Here is a 10,446-nt window from a genome sequence, read left to right on the forward strand (position 1 = left end):
CATAAGGAAACCCATAAATTAAGAACAGAAAGAAAGCTAACTAAATAAAAACAATTTTGGTAAACTCTATAATTAAGCAAACACAGAAAATAAAACCCCAATGATTTCTACTATTTTCTATGTAGCATATTTTACCATTCATTTCATAATCAGTTATAAAGCAGAAAACAAATTAATAACTTCAAGATAGTCTACAGGAGACAGATACCCTTCAGATTTTAAAGCCAATGAAAACTTTATATTTGCATAGCCAGAAAGGGTTTTTTAAGAAGGATCTCACTTAATCATCATATCCTACTTCTTATGGTGTTTCAGCAATGTCCGCTTCCATTAATAATTTTTCAAAGATCAACTCTATGGAGCTTTAATGGGGAACCAATAAAAACAACAAAAAAGAAAAAATGATTTGTGAATACACTAAAGGCCAAATTAAAATAATGAGGTCTGACAATGGAAGCCTGGGAAAACAACAGAAGTAGACATAATAATTTAGAATTCAGCAATCACTGACTAAAAGGGAACATTTTGTAGACAAAGACAGAAAGTGATTTGTAAATGGCTGAAAACTGTGACTAAACAGCCCTTTCTCGAGGAGCTACTGTCCCTGATGTTAAGGCAAATAAAATACACATATGGAAAAAAGGACCTTAATTGCATCCCTCCCTCTTTTTGTACTTCAAGTTTCCCACTACTCAAAAATCAGTAAATCTAATATTTAAAGTAAATCATGGGATTCTCTACTGTTAATAGACAAACAATGGTTGATGGGGAGGGAATGTCTACCCAAACTTTTATTTTATGCACTTGAAAGTCCTAGAGTAAAATTAATGGAAATTGACTCAGCCTTTATGACTCATTAGAAAAGGAAGAGCCAAAAATGTCCAAAGGAGACTCCCCTGGCATTTGATCACTGAGGAATTGTATCAGAAATGGAAATATTCATGAGACACAAAGTCTTCGAAGTTTGGTGGTAAATCAATCTATGTATACCTCTGATGGAAGTTTCTAAGAAGAATCAATACTTCATTTATATAAATATCCACAACAAGTTTTGAACAGAGCCAATTATTAAGTAATAAGCTAAATAACATAAGCAATTTTTTTTCAAAGTTGAATGTGTTGGCATTAGGGATATATCTCTATGGTAATGCACTTATCTAACTTGCCTAGCATTTAAGGTTCTGGGGTTGCTCCCCAGCCAATACCACCAATGGGAAAAAAAAAAAAAAAAACTTTTAAAGTTAGATCTGTTGGATACTCATGCACTCATAAAAGACCCCCACACACACCACCAGCCACAGACCTGTACTCATTGCTGACCTAAAGCAGACTCTTATTTTACACAAGATTTCTATTTTGACTCAATCTTGAAGTTCTTAGAAATTTATAATTTTTTGTTCTTAAAGCAAAGATAAAAAGATATAAGTATATTTTTAAAAGTCACTACAAAAATTAAATATGCTGTCATAAGAGTTCAATCAACAATTATTCCCAAGAGTAAAGCAAATAGTAAAGCAAAGTTATGATAATTAGTGTTCATACTGATAACAAAAATCTCAAAAAAAAAATGTTAAGAAAGTTTTCCAAAAGTTTCATTGAAAGTAGTTTCAAAGGATACTTTTTTTTCTGTAAAGTACCAGTGAAAACTTTTGCAAGTCATGTGGTCTCTGTCACAACTACTCATCTTTGCCTCTGTAGCACAAAAGCAACCATACACAAGATGCAAATAAATGAGCGTTGCTGTGTTCCAACAAAACTTTACTTTCAGACACTGAAATTTGAAATTCATACAACTTTCACAGTCACGAAACATTCTTTTTAAAAATTAAAAAAATACAAAAACCTTTTTCAACTCACTTGCTATATAGAAGCAAGCAGCAGGTAAACCCAATTGTGCAAGAGCTGTAGTTTTCAGGTCCCTGTAAACAATTTCAGGTACTGGGGTGAATTACTGCTCAGTCTTTAATACTGTCAGATAAGTGAACATTCACTGCAAAAACTTAAGAAATTATAATAGGGAAGGATCCTGGTATTGGGGCAGCCACAATATTTTCTAAATGCCCATTGTGTCTGTACATAAAAATTATAATTTACTGGAACCATCTCCAAGAGATCCAGCTAAAATAAAGTAATATTAGGAATGGGTTTTTAATAAAGATTCCCACATTATTCTGATAGTTAACCAATATTTAAAGCCCATTGACATTTGTGAACTACATACATATTTGACAAGAATTGTATCCAGAATATATAGAGAACTCTCCAAATTCAATAATAACAGTCTAATTACACCAGGCACAGTGGTACATGCCTGTAATCCCAGCAATTTAGAAGGCTGAGGTAGGAGGATTGCACTTCAAGGCCTACTTGGGCAACTTAGTAAGACCCTGTCTAAAAATAAAAATAAAAAGCACTGGGGATGTAGCTCGGTGGTAAAACACCCATGGATTCAATCCCATGTACTGCCGAAAAAAATAGTAAAATTATAATTTTATAATAATTATATATAATTAACATATTATATGTATAAATTTATATTACATACAATTAATAATTATAAACTATAAAATTATAAACAAGGGCAAAATTTACAAGACACTATAAGCACAAGAAAAGATGGTTCAACAAAATCTATCAAACTATGTACGTCCATATACAAATATACCACAATGAATTCCACTTGTATATAATTATAATGAACTAATTAAAGTGATATTAACAACAGAGGGGAGATCAGGAGAGTAGACCAAGCAGATCAGAAGGAGGAAAGGAACAGGGAGGGTACTAGGGAATGAGACTGATCAAATTATGTGCACCTACAAATACAGCATAATGAATCCCACCAATATGTATAATTATAATGCGCCAATAAAAAATAATTAAAATATTAAAAATGGCTCATCAGTATTGGTCATTAAGGAAATACAAATTAAAGGTAAAATGAAATGTTATTACAAACCTATTTAAATAGTTAAACAAACAAACAAAAAGACCCTGTTTATATCAAGTGCCAGCAAGGATGTAAAACAACTGCTGCTCACATACATTGCTGGTAGGAAAGCAAAATGGTACAGCCACTTTGAAAAAGAGTTTGGCAATTTGAACATATACTTGCCATATGACCTAGCAATCCACCCCTAGGTGCTTATCCAAGAGAAACAAAAACTTAAGTACACACACACACACACACACACACACTCACAAATAGGCACAGCAACTCTAATTGAAGCAGTGAATGAACAAACTGAGGAACAGCCACAGGAAGGACTACTGCTAATCAATAAAAGTAATACAAGTATTAACATATATATTTTTTTTTTTCGGGAGGAGGGTGGGGGGACCGGGGATTGAACTCAGGGGCACTCAACCACTGAGCCACATCCCAGCTCTATTTTGTATTTTATTTAGAGACAGGGTCTCACTGAGTTGCTTAGCACCTCACTTCTGCTGAGGCTGGCTTTGAACTTCCAATCCTCCAGTCTCAGCCTCCAGAGCCACTGGGATTACAGGCATGCACCACTGTGCCTGAATACATCTTATTTTAAATACATTATGTTGGGGCGGGGGGGGGGGGGCAGACTCAAAAAGCTACTTACAATGTGATTCTACCTATATAACATTTTTTGACAAGGCAAAACTAGGGAGGCAGAAAACAGGGATTTGGTGGGTGAGAAAAAGAGGTTAAGAGGTATGGAGGTTATAAACTGTTCTACATCTTGATTAATGTCATGGTTATAAGACTATTCATTTTGTCAAAACTCAAGAATTCTATATTAACAAGAATTTTTACTGTATGACTAAAAATCAAAAAAGGAAAAGAATCACTAATATAAAACAAGACCAATTGTACAACTGATTTTATTATAAAAATGTTCACTGTTCTTAGGACAGCATATGGTTACCAAATATCCTAGGCATACACACTTATTTTGTGTGTGTATGTATGAGCACATGTGTTCTTTTAAGTAAAATGGTGGCAAAAGGAAAGAGCTCTTGGTTTTTGTCACATCTTTTCAAAAGTAGTATCAGAGAACTCTTTTGCACTGGTTTCTAAATTAAACAAGTGGAACATTCTAGATTCAAACATCTAAATAATCCCCAAAGTTCTTCTGAATATAAAAACCAATTATCTTTCGGAGGTCTTATCTAGGGTATCCTAATTTTACATTTCTGAAGGACAGACATCTTTAAATGGGCCATCAGTTAAAAATGTAAATCCAGTGTCACTTCCAGTGGCTAAGCTGCTTTTCTGTCACTGAGAAAAAATTCATTAATCTAAAAATCTTTATTAGAACCCTGACAAGAAGTGAGGAAAGACCATGGTCTATGGCTTTATGTTGACTTTCTTAATCAATTAAATTTTAGGAATATCAGAGAAGATATGCACTGTTTATATGACTTTTCAAGTAGAAAAACACTTAAGGCAGGAGTGTGACTTCCTATTGTTCATACAATAATTTGCTCAATCAAAAATAAGTTTTTATATTTATATAAATATTCAAATTAAAATATTAATTTAAAAATATTTAATTAAAAAATAAAATGTTAACTCATTATCATCTACTTGAAACATTATCCCTAAAAGAACTGGAGAAAATTTTGAAATAGTCTTGACACTAATAATTTTCATTTTGCTATGATAACCCTGTGACTATGACAGTATTCAACAAAGCATTTCAGAAATTATTCTTATGCATCTGCAGAACTATTTAAAAAAGAAAAGGAAAAAAGGAAAGGAGAGAAGAAAAAAGGCAAGGAGGGAAGCAGGAAACTAAACTGTAAATATTAACAGTTCTAAACTTTTTAAATTCTAAAGCCAATGTGCCAATCCCTAGCTACTTAACCTCAGTGATTTAGTACAGTTCACTTCCCCTTTTTTGGCTCACAGATTTTCATCTGAAAAACGAGGATGTTGGCCTGGATCAGTAATTTTTAATGCTAATATCTCTTTTTAAAATATTAACTCTACACACTCTACACACTCTCCTGTATAAGAACTGTCCTTTTAATACCTGTCAGTTAAAGAAAGGAAAAAAAAGATTTTACAAATAACATCACAGCCATTTGAAAAAATGCAGTTATTCATTTAAGAAACCACTGCCTGACTACCTATAGCAATAAAGTGGAAGATTTTTCCTCACTTAGACAAAAGGCATTTTTGGTACACATACGAATTTAGAGAATTTTTCTAAAAACAACTCTATGTATTCCAAAACACAGCATGATACTATGGGGTATATTATTATTATTATTATTATTATTAATCTCACTACTTTCACATAGTATGTACCACCCAGTGGATAATTATTTTTTAAAATCTGTATCTAAGATTCCTCTGTCTCCCAAATTATGTGAAATTGCTTTGCATTTAAGAAAAACACAGAAGTTTTTTAACAAAATTCTATTCCATTATAATAATTATTAATTTCAAGGCCAGAAAAGCAGGGAATTACTTATTTTTTCTATGTTTACATATCTGTGTTGGATTAATTCTATTTACAATGCATATCTTTAAAAATAAATATTCATTAAAAAATAAAATTATGCTGGCATTAATTATAGGTGATATGCATGATTAAAAGGCATTCTCTCTATTCCTTAAGAGCTTATAAGAAAGAGTATGGAATCAATATATTAAGAATAGGAATTCTAGGGCTGGGGATGTGGCTCAAGCGGTAGCGCGCTCGCCTGGCATGCGTGCGGCCCGGGTTAGATCCTCAGCACCACATACAAAGATGTTGCTTCCGCCGAAAACTAAAAAATAAATATTAAAAAATTCTCTCTCTCTCTCTCCTCTCTCTCTCTTTCTCTTTAAAAAAAATAGGAATTCTAAACCAACAAGGAACATCTAACAATATATTCATTTATTCACTCATTCATTCATCCATGCATTCAAATATTTACTGAATATTTGCCAGCTACATGAAAGATAAGAAGCCAGATGAGGAGAGTAAAGCAAGGTAAGTATGACACAGATCAAAGAGATCTAGCCAGGGTTTCACTAAAAACAACAAAAAGTACTATGGAATTTCAAAGAAAGAGGAAAGCAAATTTACCCTCAAGCCAGACCAGGCATCTCACAAATAATCCCAATGCATTAGATGCCTAAATTGCTGGTAATGTTTTCAATCTCTAGAACTATTGGGTTAGTTTATTGAACCAGACATAATTTCATATCTTTCCCCTTGAAATTCTAGATTTATGTTATTAATTTAATTTACCCCATTATGGCACTGTGTGTCCTTGACTTAAAATGAAAGAGGGCACTGTGGGTATGTTTCCTTTTATAGACATTTCTAAAAATACATTCAATTTTCTTTCTCTAAATAAAAATAATTGGCTTGCAGAAAAGCTGGCTACCTGTACATCAAGGAATAATTCACTCCCAGGTGCACTGATTTTAGATATGAAACATCTTTCACACACACAGAATTTACCAACTTTGGGAACAGCGAAATTTTCCATTTGTAGAACAATACCAAGGGCTGGGGGGAGGACTTTGGGAAACTGCTGAAGAGAAAGAAAACAGAAGGTTGACACTGGGAATGAAATTGCCAAGTGAATAAAGTAAAAAACTAACACTCAAGAAATTTCAAAGAAGGTGATAAAACATGGAAGGATTTAGAAAAGCTTTTGATGGACAAGCTATTGCTATCACCAAAATTTTGAGATAATGTAATATCTTGGATAGATAGAGGAAATGGCAAAATTACAATGTAAGTGGGCAATTCAAATTAAGTAAAGTTAGGAGATTCTAGAAAGAATAAAAAGGAAAGCAGAACATCTTGATTCTATTTCAGAAGGAAAATTCAGCAAAGGAGTTAAAAATACCAAAAAAATTCTAAGTTTGTCAACTGACTAAAAATGATTATATTTGGAAAAATATACTTTTAGCTCTGAACTCTAAACTGAGAAGTTTTCCTAACATTTGTAAAATGCATATTGCATTTTAGTTGTAGATCTAATTATTAAAAAGTGGCTGGGAATTATTTCAAATCTTTTTGTCCGGAACCTGAAATGTTTCAGAAGAAAGACAACATCATTCCTAAACATCAGCAGCAGTATTTTCCACTACAAAAAGTATGCAGATGTTCCAAATGTTTTAGCCAGAAAAAAAAAAAAAAAAAAGACATGTTGACATTTAGTTGACTTAATTCTTTTTACTATGTAAGAACTCAAACACTTCTTTGTGTCATAGTTTAAAAGAGATATGCCACGGTATAAATATTGCAAGAGTTGTTCGTGAGAAACTGTTGGGGAAAGGGTTAAAAAGTTCTGACCAAATGATGAATATCTTTGACCTCTTTAAAAACTAAGGGGGCAAACAATGGATTTTAATCGGGGAAAGAAGATTCTTCAATATCCCATTACCCTGATGCTTGTGGCTGCTACCCATGACCTCTGCTGAGATGTTCACAACAAAGGTCTCAGGGTGCCCCAAGCCCTACTAAAAAAGTGGCAGTGGGAAAGGTCATGTATTCATTATATTAGTATTCTAAATCTCTATTGGAATCTGCCCCATGATGCCAAATTTAATTGTTTATCAACCAACTTAAAGTTTAAATTAAAATAGAAAAGTGAAGGAGATGGATTTTTTTAAATGGGGTTCAAAAATCTGAGCCAGAATATTAAACATATAAGCATATAAGCCAAATATTAAGTACTACTAAACTTCCTCAAACTTGGTTGGAGTTTTGGTATTACAACAGTCTCAATGTTTGTGCATATTTTACTCCATCATAAGCAACAGCTCTAGTCTAATTATGGTAAAGACACTGTGAGGGAGTAACAGCCATAATTAAAAGGTAAATTAGAGAAAGATACAATTTATTAGACTTGAATACTTCCCAGATCAAAAATTTTACCACCATTAAGATGTTCCTAGTATGACACATTATTTCTTTTGATGATCTTAAAACCAGTAAAATCAGATGCTTATAAAAACAATGATCTTCTCAACAATTTCTGATCTTCAAAAAAATTAATAAACATTAAATCCTAACTTAACAAATACACACAAAAGAGCCACAGTTTCCTTATCACTTTATCTGAATTACCAAATGCGACATTATGCCAAATGAAATCCAGTTAGAAATGTTCTAAAGTCTTAAAAGAGTTTGGAAATAGAAAAATCCAGCATTTTTAGATGAAAAGTGTTTGTGAAACTCCTTGGAAAATAATACACCAGCATAAATCATTCATGTCTTTGTAAGAAATTAGAAGATATAACCATAATACAAATGCATACACAGAAAGTGAGTCTTAAATTTTTTTCCAGGTCACTGACATAGATAATGGACTGAGTAAAAATCACAGCACTATATTTTAATACTTTAAATGTCAGGCTTTGGAGTGTGTGGTTTTTTTGTTTTGGACTGTATGTGATTTTATTGTTTTGTTTTGTTTTGGGTACTAGGTATTAAAGACAGGGGCATTTTACCTTAGAGCTATATCCCCAGTCCCTTTTTCTTTGAGACAGGGCCTTGCTAAATCGCCAAGACTGGCCTTGAACTTGCCATACTTCTGCCTCAGTCTCTTGAGTAGCTCAATTACAGGGGTGTACAATCATGCCCTTCTACCTATCATATTTTGTTTGAACTGTAATTCTCATCTACTCATCACTCACCCCTAAAGAAGCACAACCTCAGGGTCACTTTTCTTTAAAGTACCTCCCCCCGACACACACACACACAAACTCATATCCAATAGCAATGGGCAACCAGATAATCTCTAAGACTAGGACTCTCAGAGTAAAGTACTAATCTGCCTTTCCTATTAATCAAGCTCCTTAGTCTTAACAGGGAAGTGAAAACTACATGTGAGTGTCTTCACCAAAACCAGGCTAGGAACAGAAAAGTGAAAAGGCACTAATGATAAGACCCTAAATCTGGGTATGTTAGAACACCCTTCAAGAACAATAGGACAGACCCAGCCCCACTAAAAAATTATACATAAAATCAGTGACTACTAAGTAACCACCAGTCTCTCCTAGTGTTTGGAACTCTGGGAAAGAAAGCAGCTAAGCAGTCACTAGTTTTCTTGGGATTTCTGAACTGATCTGAGCAAGAACATGTGAATCAAACTAAGCTGGCAACGAAACACGCAGTTCCAAGAAAGCAAAATTCTTATTTTCAATTCCACATTCTCAAAACATTTCAGGCCACAGTACTCAACATTCACAACAAAGGCAGTCTTTGCAAGCTCTTGGAATTTCTGACCTCACAACAGCACTCTGGAACTTTAGTACCAAAGAATCGCCAAAGATAACTGAAGGCTAGGATGATCCAAGATCCAAAATAGCAATAAAAACGCTAGGTCCTACGGTATCTGATGTACAGCAGGGGAAGAGAAGTGGAAGGACTAACTGCGGGAAACTAAAGCCAAGTCAGTACTACTCAATCCTTATTTTCCTGAACATCAGCATAGGGAGACATTCAAAAAGGTCACCAGGCCTCTGGTTCCCCTAGCTCACTGATTTTTGTAAAAAGAAAAAAAAAAATGCTTATAGCTTCCGGTCCGCCCACTCATGGCAAAGCCCAGCCTAAACTTTTAAACCTTAAAGAAGGTGGGAAAGTCAGGCAGCCAGTACCTAGGGCTGGGAAAAGTAGGAGAGAAGGAGGGAAAGAGTCATGTTTCAAAACAAAGGCTCCACAAGGGAACTGAATGTCAACCCCTCCCCAATTCTCAGCCTACAAGTCAGCTAGGATTTGATTTTTAAGTCTTTGATTTTTAAGAAGTAATCAGATATACCCAACTTTTCGGGGTTCGCTAAGGCTTTGCCATTCTTGAGAACATTGGCACAACCACTTGCTGAGGGTGGTGCTATCCTCCCCCATCCCCTTTTAAAGGAAAAACTAGGCTTGGAATCTTGAGTGACTTGCCCAAGATCCCACTTTAGAGCCTAAATCCAAGTTCCTTCATGTTCAGGCCAGGCCAGCCAAGGCGGACGACCTGTGAGGACCTCGGGGGCCGCAATGCCGATGCCCCCGGCCTGAGAGGACCCGCCGCGAGAGGGGAGGGGCCCGCGCGCGCCTCCAGCCCCAGCCCCAGCCCCTACCTTCCTTCACTCCTGGCAGCTTGGACTGGTCAATGCTGACCTCGGCCATGTCGGGCCAGGGTCCTGGCTGCCCCTGGCCGCCCACTTCCCAGCCGCGCGGGCACCGAGCTGGCCCGGAGCTCACCAGCAGCGCCTAACGCGGCGCAAAGTCTGGCGGGCACAGTGCGCCGGCCGGGAGCCCGAGCCGGCCGGCAGACAGGGGTTGACGACAAAGACTGCGACGGCGGCCCAGCTGCCCCGCCGCAGCCACCTGCTCCGCGCCCCGCGGCCCTGATCGATACCAAATACCAGGAGCCCGGAAATGGACCCGGGAGGTCCAGTACGGAGGGAGAGAGGAGACAGAAAGGCGGGCAGGCGGGCGAGCGGACGGGCGGGCCTGGGTGGGGAAG

The 10,446-nt window shown here is 36.0% G+C and overlaps 1 protein-coding gene across 3 annotated transcripts in view; it reads right to left on the reverse strand.

Moving 5' to 3' along the window:
- Ccdc50 (coiled-coil domain containing 50) overlaps positions 1 to 10,409 on the reverse strand; it is a 67,219-nt gene extending 56,810 nt beyond the window's left edge. Inside the window, exon 1 of one of the 3 annotated variants that reach the window (XM_046457811.2) lies at positions 10,058 to 10,409. In XM_046457811.2, coding sequence (XP_046313767.1) covers positions 10,058 to 10,106 — 49 coding nt within the window. In that variant the 5' untranslated portion in view covers positions 10,107 to 10,409. The remainder of the gene's footprint in view (positions 1 to 10,057) is intronic. The other 2 variants (XM_046457813.2, XM_046457812.2) reach the window with 2 other exon arrangements.
- Positions 10,410 to 10,446: the final 37 nt, after the last annotated feature.

This window comes from Marmota monax, unplaced genomic scaffold (genome assembly GCF_021218885.2).
Source record: "Marmota monax isolate L192 unplaced genomic scaffold, Marmota_monax_Labrador192_F-V1.1 WCK01_AAM20220418_F8-fsc00052, whole genome shotgun sequence".
Classification (NCBI taxonomy): Eukaryota; Metazoa; Chordata; class Mammalia; order Rodentia; family Sciuridae; genus Marmota; species Marmota monax.